This window comes from Podarcis erhardii (assembly GCF_964252035.2).
Source record: "Podarcis erhardii genome assembly, chromosome: 9".
NCBI lineage: Eukaryota > Metazoa > Chordata > Lepidosauria > Squamata > Lacertidae > Podarcis > Podarcis erhardii.
Genome location: NC_138512.1, coordinates 56343523 through 56363196, shown reverse-complemented (window position 1 = coordinate 56363196; position 19674 = coordinate 56343523). Strand labels below are relative to the sequence as shown.

Here is a 19674-nt window from a genome sequence, read left to right as displayed (position 1 = left end):
AGCCCCATACATATATTCATACATAACAGCACAATAATGGCCTTTTCTTTGGGTTGATGTTTCGTTAACACCCTCAGATAATTACATTCACAGACTTGCACCCACAATTGGGGCTAGAATTCAAAAGAGCTCCCAGGCTCGCAAAACATTTCTGACAATCTGCCCAGAGGTGACACAAAGGAAGCTACTGTGCTCCGAGCACTTTTGAAAAATCTGACCTTGAATCGAGGCTGTATTCTTTTGAAAACATGTCTCTAAATTTGGATGTTGAACACTTGAAAATCAAACCCCTGGGGGATTTTGGGAATCTGTCCCATATACACTAATGCAATAATTAAACATTGGCTGCCATTTGAAGCATATTTACTATGAAGTGCATTCCACTGTATTCAAACATGACTGTGAATGTATTTAGAACCGGGCTGTTTATCACTGTGGACAATTGTGCAGGCAGAAAAGGAGGGTGTCTGAGGGATTCTTGGCTGGAAAGAAGACTTATTTCCACAGAGTGCTATATAAATATTTGCTAGCTAATCCTCACCTCTGTGGTGAGGTATGTTGTGCAAATGGATAGAGAGATAAATCCTTTAAAATGCCTCCTCTAGGGCTCTGTCAGTCAGGAGTAAGCTTAACAAGTTTGGTCCACAGCAGAATAAAACATTTTACAGTACAATCCTATACCCACTATCCTGGGAGTAAGTTCCATTAAATTCAAGGGGACTTACTTCTGAATAGAAATGTAAAGGACTACAATGTCAATCAAAGTGACCTTTCTTCAGCTGTCTCCATCACCTCCTTATCTTGTATATTTATTTTCCACATATCTGTGAGTTTGTTCACCTGCTTTCTCCTCCTGAATAATTTTGAGTACATGGATAACCATGTATGGAACAGACAGGATAGAAAATGAACTGTGCCTGAGGAACCTGCAACCTTTCACCTGCAAGAACCACCATTTGTGATCTCCCTAGAAAATGTACAAAAATTTTACAGTATTGATATTGTCCATGTCCCTTGCTCATAAGAAGCCTTGCAAGTTGATCTGAACATTTATTTACTTTTTTAACAGGGCGGGGAGGGAAATCATTTAAACATTTTTTTTAAAAGGCTCTCCCATCAGATGTCACAGCAATAAACAACTATCTGACTTTTAGAAGACATCTGAAGGCAGCACTGTTTAGGGAAGTTTTTAATGTTTGATGAATTATTGTATTTTAATATTTTGTTGGAAGCTGCGGGGTAGAAATAATATATTATTATTATTATTAAAATTGCTTTGAATAAGAGATGTCAGAGGGCTTCTTTTTGCCCTCTGACATCTCTTATTCAAAGCAATTTTAATAATAATAATAATAATAATAATAATAATAATAATAATATATTATTTCTACCCCGCAGCTTCCAACAAAATATTAAAATTCAAGAAGGGGTGGCACATCATAAAGTACCACCATTTCCAGGGGTTTTTTAGTCAAAAGTATTAAACAAATATGGCAAGCGCCATGCTTTCTAGCCACTGCAGGCAGCTAGGGCTTGTTGTTTAAAAGAAGGAAAGAACCCAAGAATTCATTGGGCTACCTTATGCAAATGTAGACTGGTGATGAACCGTCCTCTGGGAATAATAATAATAATTTATTACTTATACCCCACCCATCTGGCTGGACCTTCCCACCCACTCTGGGCGGCTTCCAACAGAATATTAAAAACACAATAAAACATTAAGCATTAAAAACTTCCCTAAACAGGGCTGCCTTTAGATGTCTTCTAAAAGTCAGATAGTTGTTTATTTCCTATGGGAAGATTTGTAAACATGTGATTTGATCTACATGTCTATGTTTTGGAGCATGTTGTGGCAGATGTGGAATGTGGAGCTTTGCTCCCAACTGCATAATGAACTGAAATCCTCCTACATCGCTTTGCATGAAAAGGCAAAAATTCAACAGGTGAAGCTTTTAGGGGGGGGGCGGGAGGCGATTGTATGTTTGCCTTTTCAATTTATTGCAGAAGCACTGAAGAAAAAAAAATATGGGAATGCTATCTTTCCATATAATTGGTTATCATACTTGCACCATCTCGCTTATTTTCTCACAAATACAATAAATAGCCCTCTTCTCGCTAGGAAAGCAATAGTTTATTTTACTCAATTCAACAGGTCTATTTTAGGGTAAATGCTTAAGGAGTCCAGCTACAAGAATTATCTCAATCTGCAAATCATTTGTACATCGTATTGTGACAACTCTTGAGCACTTGACCAAAACCAATTTTATTCATTGAATGGAAAATATATCAGTGGATAAAAGAAAGCCACACAGAGATCTGTATTTATAAGAGAGGTTAATATTAATAAGAGGTTAATATTAAAATGCCAATTTTAAAAGCTTTTCTGTGTTAAACAGCACTTGCAAATTATTCAGTTTAGATTCAGGTAAGATGAAAGATGGAACATGTTTCTGATAACCTTTCCTCTGCTGGTTCACGATTCACTCTGCTGCTGTTCGTCATGAAACCCATTAAAAATAAATGATCTCCATTTCTTCTTCCTACCTAAGTTAATTATATGTTTAGCAATAGTCGCTTTATATTGGGTGCTTTTATGTGATTCCCCAGTAGTCTGATGAGATTTCTTTGTTACAGGAAATTTGGAATTCAGGTAGGTAGGCTAATGTGTTCTTGCTAAGCTTCTCCCTGTGGCCTTCCCTTTCATAGAGGAGTTACTCTACATGCTAAATCCTTTCTAGTAATGAAACTCGCTGCTGCTTCTGCTGGAATGAGTATAAGTGGACTGTTGTTAAAATCAGCACTAGAAAGAACCCACACCAAGGTCCTGTGCTGGATCTCAAACATATCCAGACCGGGGTGGGGGGTGGGGTTCAGCCAGAACACACCGAAACTCAGTTGTGGCACTCCTCAGGTGGGCACCATTGCCATTATAAGAGAACAAGGGAGGCGTTCGTGGTGAATTCTGGCATCTCTTTTTCTGAAAAAATAGCATTGATCCACACCATATACTTAAACATTTGAAGTACAGTGGTACCTCAGGTTAAGTACTTAATTTGTTCCAGAGGTCCGTACTTAACCTGAAACTGTTCTTAACCTGAAGCACCACTTTAGCTAATGGGGCCTCCTGCTGCTGCTGTGCCGCCGGAGCACAATTTATGTTCTCATCCTGAAGCAAAGTTCTTAACCTGAGGTAATATTTCTGGGTTAGCGGAGGCTGTAACCTGAAGCGCATGTAACCTGAAGCATATGTAACCCGAGGTACCACTGTAAATAGTTTTCCCCACAGGATAAACTGTGGTTTATCCCTCACAGAGCTCCAAGTCTCAGTACCCTTAACAAAGTAAAGTTCCCAAAATTATTTTGGGGAAGTTGTGAGTTTTAAATGTATGGTATGGACATGATCAAAGGTTCTGATAGAGCACATGTTTGCCTGCAGAAGGTCCTAGTTCAATTCCCAATATCTCCACGGAGGTTTGGGAAAAGCCCTGTTTGAAACCCTGGAGAACCACTGCCAGTCAGTGTAGAGCAGGCTTCCTCAACCTTGGCCCTCCAGATGTTTTTGGCCTACAACTCCCAGGATCCCTAGCTAACAGGACTAGTGGTCAGGGATGGTGGGAATTGTAGTCTCAAAACATCTGGAGGGCTGAGGTTGAGGAAGCCTGGTGTAGACAATGCTGGCCTACATGGTTCTGACTCAGTGCAAAGCACCTTCCTGTGTTTTTCAGTGCTGTCTACATCAACAGGTAGTGATTCTTCATGGTTTCAAACATCTCCCTTAGCCCTACCTAAGAGCTGCTGGCAACTGAATCTGGGACTTTCAGTAGGCACAGCCTGTGCTCTACCGTTGGATTACCGTACGTCTCCTTTCCTTGCTTCAGCAGCAACCTTTCTGGCTAACAATTATGGTAGTTCCAATTGGCCTGAAATGTCTAAAGGTATAGCAGTTCCAGGAAATCCTCTTTGGTATAGACCCATGAAGACTGCAGAGTACACCATACTTAAGACTAGGAAGTGAAGCACTGTCCACTTCTTTGGGAACGAAACAGGCAAAACTCCAGCAGCCACATTCAAGTGACTAGCAAGGTTTCTGTGAAACCCTGTTAAGTGAAGGGAACGTCTGGGATAAGTGGCCACCTACACATTGAGAATACAAATGTTTTGCCTAACTCTGCTATAACTTTGCCTAACCTTGCTGCCAGAAACAGTGCCAGTGTTATAACAACTGTTATTTCAATTAATTAATTATATTTTAAAAAATCTTCCTTTAATCAAGCATCCTAGGGCAGTACAGAAATTACAACAAGACACAGCACAAAAATTGAAGACATTAAAACCAAAACATCACAATAAACAAAATAGACTTCCACATATTTAAGCAATACACAATTCCATAGCCTAGCATCTCATCTATCTCCAAAGGCCAAATGGAATGGATATGTCTTCTTCAGCGGATGTTTAATCACTTCCAGGCTGTGATTAAACTGGTATCCCCAGATACCTAAAAAGAATGCCATAGAGGATGGATAGAAAGCATATACTAGGCTATCGTCCTTATTCTTAATTTATTTGGTAAGTGATATCCATAATATCATTTACCAGATATCATAAACTGGTTTGTTTTTCTTTTGCTTTGTTTGTTGGATGCTTAGGCACAGTGAACATGTGTGAAGCATTTTTTCTATAAAGCAGAAAGAAGCCTTCTGCCCCATACTTAAATGCCTAATTTCTTTTCGAAGAAACTGAAGCCCTCATATCTTTAAATAGAAAGCACATGGCCAATTCATCAATGCCAATGCCATTCTGTGAATATATTTGATGTGGCTAGTGCCTTGTTGATGAGAAAACAATAAACTGTGAAAAATGTCACTTCTCAAAAATTAGCTGGCTGGAATTCAGCGGGAGATGGATTGTTGTAACAGCTGTGGCATGATGACTTTGATGAATTAGAATTTTGTTCTGTCCTGGTATAATTCTGAATAAATGCTATCTCTCCCCCTCCCTCCACCCTGGCACGATGTAAATCATTAATATACCAAATCAATTCTAAACAGCAATCTGTTCCATTATCTCCCACTTAATAAGAAACCAGTTTTCCACTGGGCATACCCATTATGTCAAGGTATGCAAGTGAGAGAAGGGGGAGAGCCAATATGTTTTTCTGTGGTGGCCCCATGACTCTGGTATTCATTGCCTGCAGACTTCTAGAAAGCTACCACACTCTAGTCCTTGAACACCTTTTCTTTCCAGGTGGGCTAAGCATGAGTGGCATGTCCTTTACATTTGTGCTTCTTTTAGCTGTTGGCTTTGTTCAAATTTGTGTTTATATTTGGAGCCGGGCATGTACATGTGTGTTTTTAGTGCTGCTGATTTACTAATGTTGTGGAGGTTTTCAGAAGCTGCACCGTATTTTTCAAACATTATTATTGAAACTTTTAGACTGAAACAATTTTAGATTATTATGTAAATTGCCTTGTGAGAGTTTTACTCAGAAAGGTAGCCTACAAATATATGGGGGGGTAGTATCCTTTGGGCTAGGCTTTTCCTAATTGTAACCTCTGGGGAAAATGAACAAACCTCAATGAACTGCAGGATTTGTCCTTCCATTTAAGATGCGGGTGGAGAACCCTTTTCTGTTCAAGGGCCACATTCAATTGTGGGCAACCTTCTGGAAGCTGCATGTCATTGGTGGTGGGGGGAGGGGAGCTGAGGCAAAAGTGGAAGTGACTCTCACTTTTGTATAGTAGGTGAAATTTCAGCCACACAAAAGCCATAGGATTCTAAACACAAAGCTTTCCATCCAGGCAAGCAAGAGGAATTACCATGGTTCCAGAAGACATTCCAGTCAGTCAGGGGTGCCAACTTGGAAAAAAATATATTGTGGGGGCCCAGGTAAGCTCTGCCCTGCATAATCACACACCATTTGAATAGGAATGCCCATCAACTTTGTGGGGGCTTGGGCCCCTCAAGTATTTTATTGTGGGGGCCGAAGCCTCCATGGCCCCTAGGAGATGGCTCCTATGCAGTCAGGTGAAAGCACTTGAAGAGGCCACACAACTGGGTGATAAGGGGTGCATTGTAGGGGGTTGGACTAGATGACCCTCAGGGTCCCTTCCATACCCCTACAATTTTGTGATTATGTTGCCTCAGTCATCTCCTCTTACAGTGGCTCTGCCCCCTTCCTCAGGAGACTTATGCAACCCTTAAAATGAGCCCATAGCTCATTTTGCAGTTGCATGCTCCTGTGTGGCTGTGAAGTAGGAGAAACCATGGGAGAGTCATTCCCATTGTCTGAGGATAATGGGACAGCCACGTCTTCAGACCGGAAAGTGTAGAAGGGAGTGCTGATGACTGGAGAAGCCATCCAAGACATGTTGACATAAAAGCATATACTTTCTTCATTTGGTCCTCATTGTTTCTCACTCTTCGTTAATTCAAGAATAGGAAGCTGCATTGGTTAATTTAGTTCAGTGTTGTCCACACTGACTGGCAGCAGCTCTGCAAGGGTTTTTGATTAGGGGCATTACCAACTCTACCTGGAGGTGCAAGGGACTGGACCTGGGACCCGGGATGCTCTACCACTGAGCTACAATCCTTTCTAAACAACCAAGTCTGCAGCTTGCTTCTTGTTCCAAAAAGAAGTCTTTTTTTTCTTGTTAAAGCAGGTCACAATTCTGTTTCAAAAGATCCAGAAAGTTAAAAAAAAAGTAAAAATAAAATAAATTCCAGGGTGTGTGTGGGTGTGGGTGTATTTTTTAAAAAAGATATTAGCACTATTGCCCTGGTTCAGGGATCTTAAAGTATCAGCTAATGAAGTCTGTAATTGCTTAGCCCTATGGGCAAATTATACTACCTATGAAATCAAGCAGAGTTACTCCTCTTTGGGCTCGAGAGTAAAAGCATTGCCCTTAATCTGTAATGCTGCCTGTGAGATTCGTCCCCCTCACCCTCTTTTTCTGTTGTTCATGAAAAGGGCTGCTGTGCTGCATTGCACCCTCATCACTGGAGTTCAAAGTAATTGATTGCAGGTTGTGCATCTGGAACAGGATACAACATATTTCTCACTGCGGATCTGAAATTATCCAAATAACTCAAAATGGCATGACTGTGCCCCTGTTTTCCGTTTTATGGGAGAGCTCCTTTGAAAGGCACAGCAGGACCACAATCACAGACAGTTCACCACCACTGCCAGCATGTGAACTCTGTTCCAGCAACAGGACTGTCTTGCTTCAATTTAAGAAGCAAACCAATTTTCTCTTCCTCTTTGTACCTAATGCCAGGCACTGGTGGTTTAGAGCAAGATCAAATTTCTAAGTACTGAAATGGTTGCTGAAAGCAAGTAAGTATGCATCTCACAAACGTATACTTGTTGTTGACATCCATCTGTCTCGAGAGACAATCTCCAGGGGTGAAGTCCAACTGCTGTGTTACAAGCACCCTGGGGCACAAGCCTGGGCAATGTGTATGTAGGTCCTGGGCTGCCCAGACAACAAGAATCCCTCTTGGCCTTGCTGATGTGGTCCAAAGGAACACAGAGCAATATATTGGGCACAAGCTTGGCTGCAGGAGTTGCCAGGAGGAGGTGTACAAGGCACCATCCAACCATCTTAGGTACTTCACTGTGAGTTTGTGTTGGGTCTACTCCTTAGCCTTTTCTTCTCCCAAAGATATCTCACAAGGCAGCAGAGGTTTAGGATCAGAGTTTCCTTCTCCTTTTCCTTCCCAAGTTGACGAGCCCCATCTGCCCCTCACTTTCCTCTACAGAACATTCAGAAACTGCCTTCTTGACTGTTGGACCCACTATTGGTCTTGTTCACTCAATCCGACAGAGCCTTTCTTAGCATGCAGGAGAAGTCCCTAACTCACCAAGGGTTTGAAACCCATCAACCACCCTGACAATGAGCTTGTGTCCACACTCACCTATTTTCTATAGATGACCAATACAACACTGGGCATTTCAGTTTACTATGGCAGTCAGGAGAAAAAGAGGTGCAGATCATTACTGCTAAGACTTGAGTACACCTGAAGATAACCTTCATCTGTGGCAAAATTTTGCTGTGTATTCAAGGAGGATGGCAAAAGTCTTTATAAACCTTATTAAGGCATTTTTTACCCATGTGAGCACCTAATTTTTGAAGGGATCAGAGGAAATTTCAATGCTCACATGTGCATCAGTCACATCTCCCAGCCTACACATGACCAGCGTCAGGGGGCTTCATGTAGTAGGATTTCCAAAGGGATGGAAACTTTTCCACTGACCTCTTTATCATTTATTTATTAACCAGCAGGATATCAGCATCAAACCTAACCCTGTGCATTCCCATGGGTACTGAACATCTGAACAGGGCTATAGTTTAAGGTTTTCTAGATGATACATGGTGGATACATACCACAAGATATTTGGGCAATGAGAGTGAGCTTAAAAAACTGGATCCCAGATTAAAAGTGCACACATAACTGAGTCTTCTTCCAAAATAGCATTTGCCAGTGCCTTTCCAGTTTGTCTGCATCCAATAATTCTCCTCTCCTACAAAAACTTGTTCAAATAATCATAACTCACTGCAAAAACTATATCTAGAAATGTTTGCGTGAAACCGGTGAAATTGCAAAAACACTTCCATTAAATACTCCAAATTTCCTTATTAACTCCTCCACAATATTAAAATTGTTTGCACAACTGCAATTTTCACTGAAGTCCACATTAACATTGTATGTGTGTGTGTTGATTGTTAACTTGATAAAGGCTGTGTTATTAGCCAATCCTAGCTAGTGATGTCTCTTCATCAGTCCTGCAGTTTCTAAAATAAGCTATGATAAAATCTTTATGTAAAAGACCAGTGTTTTAATAAATTACCAAATCACACATTTGAGTGCTGCCTTGATAAAAAAAAAAAATCACTTATTTGAAATCCAGACTCTTGCCTCCCCTAAATCCACCTCAAACACCAGAAGCTTTCCAACCCTCTAACTACATTTTAAGCTTATTTATACCCACTGTGGAATAAAAAACAACAGCATATGCTTTTAATCATATCTGGAAAAGCATGATAGAAATACCAGATCACACTTTACACACGTGAAATGCAAAAATTCAAAATAAGTGCTCTTCTATCACATTGAGCATGGAGGAAAAGCTCTGGATAATTTATCTACACAGCTGGAAGTAGAAATGCTTAGGTCATTTCCTATTTAGGGATATGCTGTGGAATGGCTAATGGGTTAGACTACCTGAAGGAAACCACAGCCAATTAGTTCCATTCAAATGGGACCTTTTAAATAATTTCTATTAAACCCCAGTCTTGCACTAAAGCATTGATTAGGAATATATTCAGAAGGTATACTGGTGAAAGATATTAAAACTTACAAATGACCACAGCTGTCTGCAACATGCTCTAATCCACCCATTCACACTCACCTATGAAAAGTTTAAATGATTGCTCTAATTCTCTGAAAAATCTGCAAGCTGAAATAATCTTGGTAACTGCCAATCAGGAGACACGATACCTGTGTTAAATGAAAACATACCCCTGAACATGACCCTTAATTTTTGAAACGCTAAGACATACTTTACAGCTGTTCAGCAGTATGTGCAGCAGTATGCGCAGAAGCAGATAGAGCACATTGCTTTGCAGTTTCATTCATTTGGTAACTTCAGTCCAAATGACTATTGGTAGGAAAGGCTCTTGCCTCAAACCAAGAAGCACAGCTTGTCAGGCCATTGGCTTGACTCCAAAAGCAACGTCTCAGATGCATACTCAATACTTTTTCTTGTGTAAGCTCTAATGCTGAAATCATTCTCATTCTCATACACACACAACCTATATTTATATGCATACACAGGATTAGGCTTTTAAGAAAAGTGGTCCAGTGTAAATAAGATCATGAAGAAAAAGCAATTGCTTTTGCTTTCGGAACAAAGACCAAGCAACAATTGCCAGGCACCCAGCTTTTCATAGTATCTATCTTTATTTCATTATGTAGGAGTGCCTAACTCTAAGTCTGACAAGGTAACTGATCTGTCAGTGGAAGTGCAACTCCATCCAAAGTGCCATATTTTTTGCCCCATAGGATGCACCGGCCCATAGGACGCACCTAGGGTTTTTTTTTGGGGGGGGGAATAAAGAAAAAAAAATTAATTACCCCCCAGGTACGGGGCTGGGGCGGGGGAAGCCCGAGCTTCCCCCGACCCCAGCCCCCAGAACAGGCTGCTATCCGCTAGCCGTGGGAGAGCTGCGCAACTTCGCGCGGCTCTCCCACGGCTAGCGGAGCGCTGCGCGAAGCCCAAAGTTTGGGGTGTGCTGAGCTCAGCGCACCCCAAGCTTCTGGGTGCTGGCAAGCTCTCCGCTAGCCATGGGAGAGCTGCGTCTCCCATGGCTAGCGGATAGCTTCCTGAAGCCTGGAGAGCGAGAGGGGTTGGTGCGCACCGCCCCCCTCGCTCTCCAGGCTTCAGCGAAAGCCTGTATTCGCCCCATAGGACGCACACACACTTCCCCTTCATTTTTGGAGGGGAAAAAGTGCGTCCTATAGGGCGAAAAATACGGTAAGTCATTCCCCTAATTCCTGGCACCAGGAACTATCACTCTACATCACCTCCATCTTGTCAGGATTCAGCTTTATTTTATTGGCCCTCATCCATTACTGCCTCCAGGCATGGATTAAGCACCTGTACTGCTTCATAAACATCCAGTGGAAAGGAAAGACCAAACTGGGTGCCATTAACATAATGGTGAGCCCACAGTACAAGCGTTAAGGAGCAAAACAAAAGCCCCCCCCCCGTTGCTACTTTCTAGAACCAGCCTGGCAGGATGATGCAGAACCATCATAACTCAGTGCCTTCTATTCCTAACCCACAAATCTAGTTCAGAAAAAACACTATGGTTGATGGTATCAAAACCTTCTGAGAGATCAATGAGAGTTAGCAGGATCATACCCCCATTTCTCTAATACAAGTAAGGTTATTTCAGTGCCAAAACTAAGCCTTAGATCAGATTGAAATGAATCTAGATAAGGCACATCCAAAGCTGGCCAGTCATCTCTCTCTCAAGCACCTTGGTATATGTCACACTACTGAGTCCAAGGAGAGCCTCATGAGGAGAGATATATCAATGCCTCTTTAAGAGCAGCTAGCACAATCCCCGGCCTATAAGGAAACATTTTTCATTCCCCGAACCAACCCAGTCAATACCCACCAACTAGCTTTTATAAGCCACAATGGGCAAAGGTTGAGATTACATGAATATGTACAAGCATCTTGTTCTCTCTTCTTTAGGCCCCAATAACTGAAATGAATCCCAGTTAAACAGGCTTGACGATGCCCCTGAAACCTTCACCAGACCTGCAGACAGCACTGAACTAGTGGTCTATCTCATTGTAAGGCAGCTTCCTGTTTTTCACTTTTTAGAATCACGAAATCATGTCCAAAAAATACCTACATACAGGAGCAACTTGTCTGCAGACAAATTCCTTCCTGGGCCCAAATATGGCGACTAAACAATTCTACAGCAAAAGCAAATAAAAGCACTGCCCACTTACCAGTGGACAGAGACACCAGATAAACAGTGGGTGGGTGGGATAACCACTTTGGACTGTGCCATGAGCCTTCAATGCAGTCATCTTTTATGCCCTATAAGTGGACTCAACCTAGAACAGGCATAATCAGGTCCACAAGAGGGACATCACATACCCCAAAGGCCAATGGCTGGGCAGTTTACATTTCAAATTGATTGGTGGGCAACCCCACTAGCATTTTCTCCCCCTCCCCTGCCAATGGCCAGGACCACAGCTGATGTCAGCTGACCATGCAAGACCTCCAGCACCGCAACCTTGACACCCCAGCAGTGACGCCAGGCCACAACTACTGCCCCCGTGAAAATTATGGTAAGCCATCTTTTTGTGTATGTCTTTCTGTCAAAAAGGGACATGTCACATACACAAAAGTATATATTTGGTTAATAGTTCCATAACAGTCTTAATTATGATGGATGCATTATTTCATATATTTAAATTTCTCAGATAAAGTTGTAAACATGCAAATGGTACAGAAGTGGGTTATATATGCTGCTAAAAAACTGCTATTCTAAGAGATTTTATGAATTTTCAAATACCACTGGAATTATCTTTGCTGGAGATGTGTAAAATTAAGTCACTTTTTTTTGCAACTGTAGAACTGTAGATTTAGTATCCGAACAAATAGCATTTGAATGAAGAAAACTAATATATAAGATGGATGTACTTTAAGTAATGTTTTAAATTATGGTTTAAAAAATGATGTCGCCATTCTAGAATGTGAAAGTTCAATAAACAGAAATTCAAACAATTGCTATATTGTCTTCCATGTATATATCATGGAATTAGTCTTACTTGCTAGATCCTATGTAAAGATTTGCTAAGAGAAATATAGAAAATGTCTCATTCTGAATTCAGCAGAATACACCAGGGAAGGTTAAATTTCCTTATTCAGCCATAGAAAAGCACAAATATAGTTAAGAAAATAATGGTTTTGAAAGTGATACATGCATTCCATTAATATACAGTAGGACAGTTACCGGGTAGCCATTTCGCCCTGGTTGACCCTGGTTGAATGAAATGAAATGGAATGATACTCATTAGGAATACATACAATGATATGTGAGGCTACACACCTGCTTTGTACATTAACAGGAAATGTAACTTTGTATCACTACTGTCTCTTTTTACAATTATTTATATTCTCTTGCCCTGAAAAGTGCATTTATAGGAACAAAAATGCCGTTTTAAATTCAGTATTTGTTTTTTCAGTCAAGGGTAGCAGAATATGTATGCTTACTTAGAAATAAATCCCACTGAATCCAAGGGGGCTTACAGTGTGCATAGGATTACAGCTGAGTTGCTTGCTTACTCGTAAGTAACACTGGTTTCAATGGGATTCATGCATGCAAGGACTGATTGCAGGATTTCAGTTGCACCTAAAGTACAGTGGTACCTCGGTTTTTGAATGTAATCCATTCCGGAAGACTGTTCGAGTTCTGAAACTTTTGAAAACCAAAACTCAATAGCCGACAGCTAGGCTTCAGGGTTTTGCACTCAGCGGAAGCTGCATTTCCTGTTTGACTTCCGAAGCATGTTCGAAAACCAAAGCATTTACTTCTGAGTTTACAGCGTTCGAGTTCCAAAACATTCATCAACGGAGACATTCGAAAACCGAGGTACGACGGTATATCAAATTGCTCTTTGTATACTCAAGATCGCTTAAATGTATTTATGGTATTCAGGAACACTACTCATATATTTAAAGAGGTGCAAATTTCAAAAGCAAAAAGAGACAAATTCATTTGTGATTTACTTTATGTGCTAAAATCAGTTATCTGCTTTGTTGTTTTGTTTAGCAGCTATAATCACATTCCTAAAGCATGGTGCTTTATTTATTTATTTACTGGATTTATGTAACGCCTTTCTGCCAAGGCACCCAGGTTGGTGTACAATGTACACTATATAAAATGAAAACTGACAGAATTTTCTCATAACAGCTGATCAAATGTGCGTTCCCTGGCCTGGGTTCCTTTGCTTCTGTCTTCCCTCCGAGCATGTAGTCTCCCAGGGAAGGTGGAAAAGCAGTGTTTATATTTCTGAATGTATAAAAACACACTCAGATTATATAATCCCATTTAAAAATCCAAGGTTGTATATAGGCAGCATAACAACACATGAAAATCCAAGACTTCACTTACTTTTATAATTGGAAAAAAAACTTTTATATCATTCAATTAAAAATCCCTATTTTAGAATGTGTGTCATGTTAGAAGAAAGTCCCACTGAATTTCAAAGGGGCTTTCTCTCAAATAAGTGAACTTAAAACAAAACAAAACAAATTCCTTCCAGTAGCACCTTAAAGACCAACTAAGTCAGTTCTTGGTATGAGCTTTCGTGTGCATGCACACTTCTTCAGATAAGAAGTGTGCATGCACACGAAAGCTCATACCAAGAACTGACTTAGTTGGTCTTTAAGGTGCTACTGGAAGGAATTTGTTTTGTTTTGACTATGGCAGACCAACACGGCTACCTATCTGTAACTGAACTTAAAACAGAGAGCCTTATTTTATAAACAGGAAATGTGAAAGAAGCAAAGAAAGCTTATCTCTCTCCATCAAGATGCTATCTTCAAGACTATTACCAAACACTTTGGTGGTTTCACATACATATGCAAAGCACCTGTGGTAGCCCAGGTTCAGCTAAATAGGACTGCAGAATGGACCAGAAGGTAGGGTCAACCAAAGTCCATATATGTTATGGTTACCAGATTTTTTTCAATGAATCCGGGGACACTTTTTTTTTAAAGCTGAGTAGCAACAGGGAGTCAGTAGTGGGGATGGTGAGGCAAAAGACCCTGGGGCCCAAGCACACATGCAAAGCCCTTCTTTCGCACGCTGTGAAACATAAATGTGCAGAGATTTTTAAAAACTGGGCAACAGCGTGCCAGCCACCCATGACTCCCAAGCTTCCCCTGATCTCCTACCCTCTTCCTCCTTTGTTTTGACTGATCAGGGGAGGCTCAGGAGTCACAGGCGGGTGGCTGTTGCCCAGGTTTTTTTAAAAAAACTCTGCACATTTATGTTTCACAGGGTGCAAAAGAAGGGCTTTGCATCTTGCTTGGCAGAGAAACTACGCGCCTTGCGCCCCTCCTAGGCAACACCCACTCGACCGTGACTCCCGAGCCTCCCCCGATCTGTCAAAACAAAGGCGAAAGGGGGTAAGAGATCTGTACCACTGAACGATCCTGGTTCCCCTTTGGCAGTGACGGTGGCAGCAGCAGTGAGCAGCTGCTGAAGCCAGCCAGAGCCAACTGCACTACCAAGGCTGGCTCCGGGCTGCTGAGGCTGCCACTGCCACATTTCCCGGTGACAGATTTCCAAATCTGGGGACATTCCGGGGACGGAATTTGCCAGGGGACAGATTTGCAAATCCGGGGACTGTCCCCGGAAACCGGGGATGTCTGGTAAACCTAATATATGTGCTCTCCTTCACTGGACTTAGGTTGCAGCAGGTGCTTTGCAGATGACAGAAAACCCAGTAAGTCAAACAAACACTTTAGTTACACATCATGAACAATCATAAAGAACCAGCGATTAATGTGTCTTTTATCTATAATATGAGAACAGAAGGAAAAAAGAGAACCTGAAAGTATTTTGGGGGTTAACAAATCTAGGGCCCAATACGCCACAGTTGCTATTCCTGTTTGCTACTATTGTTGTATTGCAACAGTACCAAAATGTTTCCATATGGTGGACTGATTTTTCCAATGAATGGGCTCTGGTGGCTTGAAGGAAGCTTCTGCCACATTTGCTGTAATTTTGCTGTGCCCAAATCTACCTATCTCTCCTCTTCCCTCTGCAGGGCAGAGCTTGAGCCAAAATCCCCCAGCTTTAAATAAGATATGAATTAGTGAAAAGGCCACTGAACAAGTGTTGTATGTTGAGAAGGAAGGATCTATCAGATGGAGCCAGAGGTTCCCAGATTCATGGTACTCTTTATCCAGAGGAAGGGGAACCAATGGCCCTTGAGATATTGCTGGATTGCAACACTGTTGCTGCTGCTCATTTCTCTACCATAAAAGTGAATTTCCAGGGCTGTTGGCAAAGTGTGATTTGGTTTCTCTGATCTCACCTTTTAATCACAGATTAAATTGGATGTATCGCAAAGCCCTTCGGCCTTTGTGAGGTGCTTTGGGGAGGAGTTTCACTACAGGAAGGGAAGCCAGAAAGAGACGCCACCAGGAAAAAGTCAGCATATTACTTTCTGTTCTGTTCTAAAACATTCTAACCCTGAATTGCTAGAATGGGGTTGGTGGTAAGAGCATTCTTTTAGATGCAATGAGCTTTCCCCCATTGTCTGCTCAGCTTTCTAGCCTCTAAGTGTGTAGAATGTTGGGTTGGTAACAGCATCTTTTCAGCCACTAGTTTGGAAAGGCTTTCTTCTTGCCGTTCTGTGTTGTGACTTAGCAGTTTTATATTGTTTTGCTTGCTTATTGATTTATGGCTTTTTATTGTACTCTGCTGTATATTTTGTTTTAATGTGCTGCTCACTGCATTGGGGGCTTTTTTTGGCTGAAATGTAGTATACAAACAAATAGTAATAATAATAACCTGCTTCCAGCGTTCATGTATACTGTTCTGCTTCAAAATGTAAAAGGCAAAACCCAAAACAAGATAAAAAATAATATTGAAAAACCATTTGATGTTTATAACATGTTAATAACTGAGAATGTATTTAGGATGATACTTGGTACATTTAACATATTCATAATTTTTACCAGTTTTCAAAAGCACTTTCTGACTCATTCATGATAACCATAGATGATCCAATAGTATATCAGTTGTACTTACAGGAGGTCCTACGAAAAGAAAAGACAAGGAAAGAAAGACAAATATATGTAAGTTTATGAAAACTTGAAAGGTATTCATATAAGGTGTCCATATAGATATTTTTTTTGATGAAAGTAGTGGCATTTTCATTCTTCTCACCCAGCATTAAAGATTATTATTTTGCTGCGAGTGCCAAGCCATCTCATGTACAAAATACTTTGTGTTCACAAGTACATCTCTGTCTACAGAATTTTTCTTAAACATACAGTTCTGCAACCCTTGTAGTCTAACTCATAGGAACTCCCTCCCTTTCTCCTCTTGGATTTAACCTTAACACCAAGGCAGAATTGCTTGAATCTACAGTTACTCCTTCTACTTTTCCTAAGACAGGCAAACTTTCTTTTATCATCAACTCCTTTCAAGGCCTACTTATAAAATGTTCCCCATTAAAAATGTCACACTTTATGAAGCAATATTAGCACATTTTTCCAATTATTTACACTCAAAAGCTTTTTGTACAAATGTTCTAGAGAACATGATCAGAGGTCTGCAAATCACATCTAATATTTCTTTCAGGAGCAGCTGTAGCCATCAAATCAATGACTTTTCATTAGCTTTTATGCTTCCCTTTTTCTTCCGACTCAAGTATGTTGCAAAGGGGGCACATAATAGCAACAGCTGTCCTTGAAGTTTGCTTTAAATATAGTCAGACTTTCATTTTTAACAATGTGATTTTATTGTGTAGTTAACTAAAGTAATTTCTTGTTGTTGTTAAATGATCCTAAAGAGAATTTTAAACTTACAAGGTCTTTTTCTAACAGAAATCAAATTAGTTTCATTTGTTAATAATGTCATGTGTTTATGACATTTAAAGGCTCCAAGGACTACTGAAATGCCATGCCAAATCACAGTGGTTTCATTTAATTTATGAGGATGAGCTGCCTAGGGCTCACACGCTTGTCCTCTTGTGGTATGGTTGTCAGTAAGCTGTTGAAAGCTTTGATTTCCATTTAAATGTAACTGCAATTTAATATCATCTGAAGCCTAAAATGTAGATATAGGTTGTTGAAAGATGCCAGCTTCATAAACTATGGTTTTAAGTTAGCTTGTTGCAGCAAACAACGGTTAAACCCTTTGTACAAAAAAATTTAAAAATAAGGTTGCTATATCTGTGTTATGTATTTGTTACACCTGTTTTGTTGTTACTGTTTTTATATTTTTAACTCTCTTTGGAAAAAATACTATAAAAATTGCTTTTCATATATGAAACAGTATCAGCATGCCTTCACTAAATGAACCAGGTGATGCTGAAAACACACACACCAGAAGCATTACTTTTAAATCTGAAACATACCAATCTCTCCTCTTCTTCCTCGCTTGCCTCGTTTACCAGGAGGACCTGAAAAGCAAACAGTTCCCGATTTGTAATTGAGGAGTGCAATTGAAGTGGGTTAGTACATGCATGAAGTCAATGTGACACCCAGAATGGGATCAGTGACATCACGATTCAACCACAAATGCCTCCAAATGGTCTTTCCAGAAAAATAATCTTCCTTGTCCCACCCTCAGCAGAAATGCCACAGAATTCATTGGCACTACTTATTTCATGTCATTGTACAGCTTGCCTTGCCTAGCACATCTAGTGCTATGCATGTTTACTGGGAGGTATGCCGTGCTCATTTCTAGCCAAGTGTGTAATGGATTGCAGCCTTAAACAATAACAACAAAACTATGAATGCCTCAGTGGTTTAAATAACAACAGAAGTGTCCAGCACATGTATAACATACTAGTAACAATGAAAAAGTCTTGCTTGCAGCAGTGGTTAGTGAAAACTAGGGTTGCCATATGTCCGGAATTTCCTGGACACACCCAGGATTCAGCTGTCGTGCACTGGGATCAGGCGGAAATCGCAAAAATACCCTGAAAAATCTGGACACATATGGCAACCCATGTCAGAAGTTTTTGGCTAATTCCAGAAAGATAGCTCAAAAACATCATAATTCTTTTGAGATTTTGCAATAAAAAAGCTCAACAACTTAGTCAAAACAGAGTAACTCAGAACACCTGAAATAAAGCAGTCTTTGCTTGTTGCCTTACATGAAATCCAGAGCCACGATGCCATTATTAGGCCTCTCCCAGTTACCTGCACTGCACATTTCTGCACTGCACTGTCATCAAACATATGGTTAGATCTGAAATACTGACAGGCATTATGTTTTAACCTTTGAAATAAAGCGGGGATGAGGAACCTGTAGCCCTCCATAATGTTGTTGGACTCCCAACTCCCACCAGCCCTAATCAAAGTGGCCAATTATCGAGGATAATGGAAGTTGCAGTCTAGGGACATCTGCAGGGCTGGCTGAACTTTTCTGCACATTCTGGATGTGGCTGTGTGTTGGAATAGACAAATGTTGGAGGGAAAAACCTCAAATGTTTCAAGTCCTAGGCAAAAGTTGTAACATACTGAGGTTGGTTCCAGATTACCGGTAAAGATGGGCAGCATCTTAAACATTTTCTTCTTTTTGTAATATATATTTTCCTGGCCACTTGATGTAGCTAGGAACAGTAGCCCTAAGCTCATCTCAGCTGCCATGCCATCCCATAATATAATGCTTGAAGAACACTGAGTCTTAATGTAGCACCATTCCAGATGCATTGAAGAGAAAGAAAGATGGCAGTTCCCTGTCTCCTTTAGACTTATAGACTTGCTTGCCTGTATCCTGCTGGACAGTGTTCTGGGACAATACAGCTGATGAAAACTTGTTTTCATAAATTAATCCCTAAACATTTAATTAACGTGCCATCACTAATAATATCAAAAATGTGGTTGTAGGATAGATTGGCTGTTGTTAGTATTACTCCACCATGCAAAAGGAGAAGAGCTGGCAAACTGCATTTGTGTCTGAGCATCAAGGGATAATGTATAAAGCCCAATTTCCTCTCCCTTTTTAAAATGTTATTTCCTCTCCCTTTTAAGGCAGCAATGCGTTTCCAGGAGAAGCAGAGGGAAATGCTGAATTCTGCAGAATCTCTGGCATAGAAAAGGCAATTGTTTGTTATCTCCCTATCCATATGTTCTAGCTATTAGCTTGGAAAGGGATTCTGCAGCAGAATTCCATGCCTTCCTTTCTACATGCAGAATAGGGATCCCCATGTACAGTACCACATGTATTGCAATTCCTGGTCCAATATAAAAGTCACAATTAATCTCAAAACAATTAATTAATGTTTAAGTACAGGCAGTAATTTCTGTGCCAAGTAATACCTTACCAACACAAAGCACTTTAGAAATAACCTCTTGTTTTAAATGTCACTTTCAGTTTTAAAGCCTCTGAGAAA

General features: G+C 40.6%; 1 protein-coding gene and 1 long non-coding RNA gene across 2 annotated transcripts in view; one reads left to right on the top strand and one right to left on the bottom strand.

Moving 5' to 3' along the window:
* Positions 1–19674, bottom strand: part of COL25A1 (collagen type XXV alpha 1 chain) — a 325875-nt gene that overhangs the window by 154208 nt on the left and 151993 nt on the right. The window contains exons 3-4 of the mRNA XM_081876942.1: positions 17689–17733; positions 16356–16363 (exon numbers count right to left, since the gene is read on the bottom strand). Coding sequence (XP_081733068.1) covers positions 16356–16363; positions 17689–17733 — 53 coding nt within the window. The remainder of the gene's footprint in view (positions 1–16355; positions 16364–17688; positions 17734–19674) is intronic.
* Positions 1–19674, top strand: part of LOC309350414 — a 691638-nt gene that overhangs the window by 579713 nt on the left and 92251 nt on the right. The gene's annotated exons all lie outside the window — the stretch shown is intronic.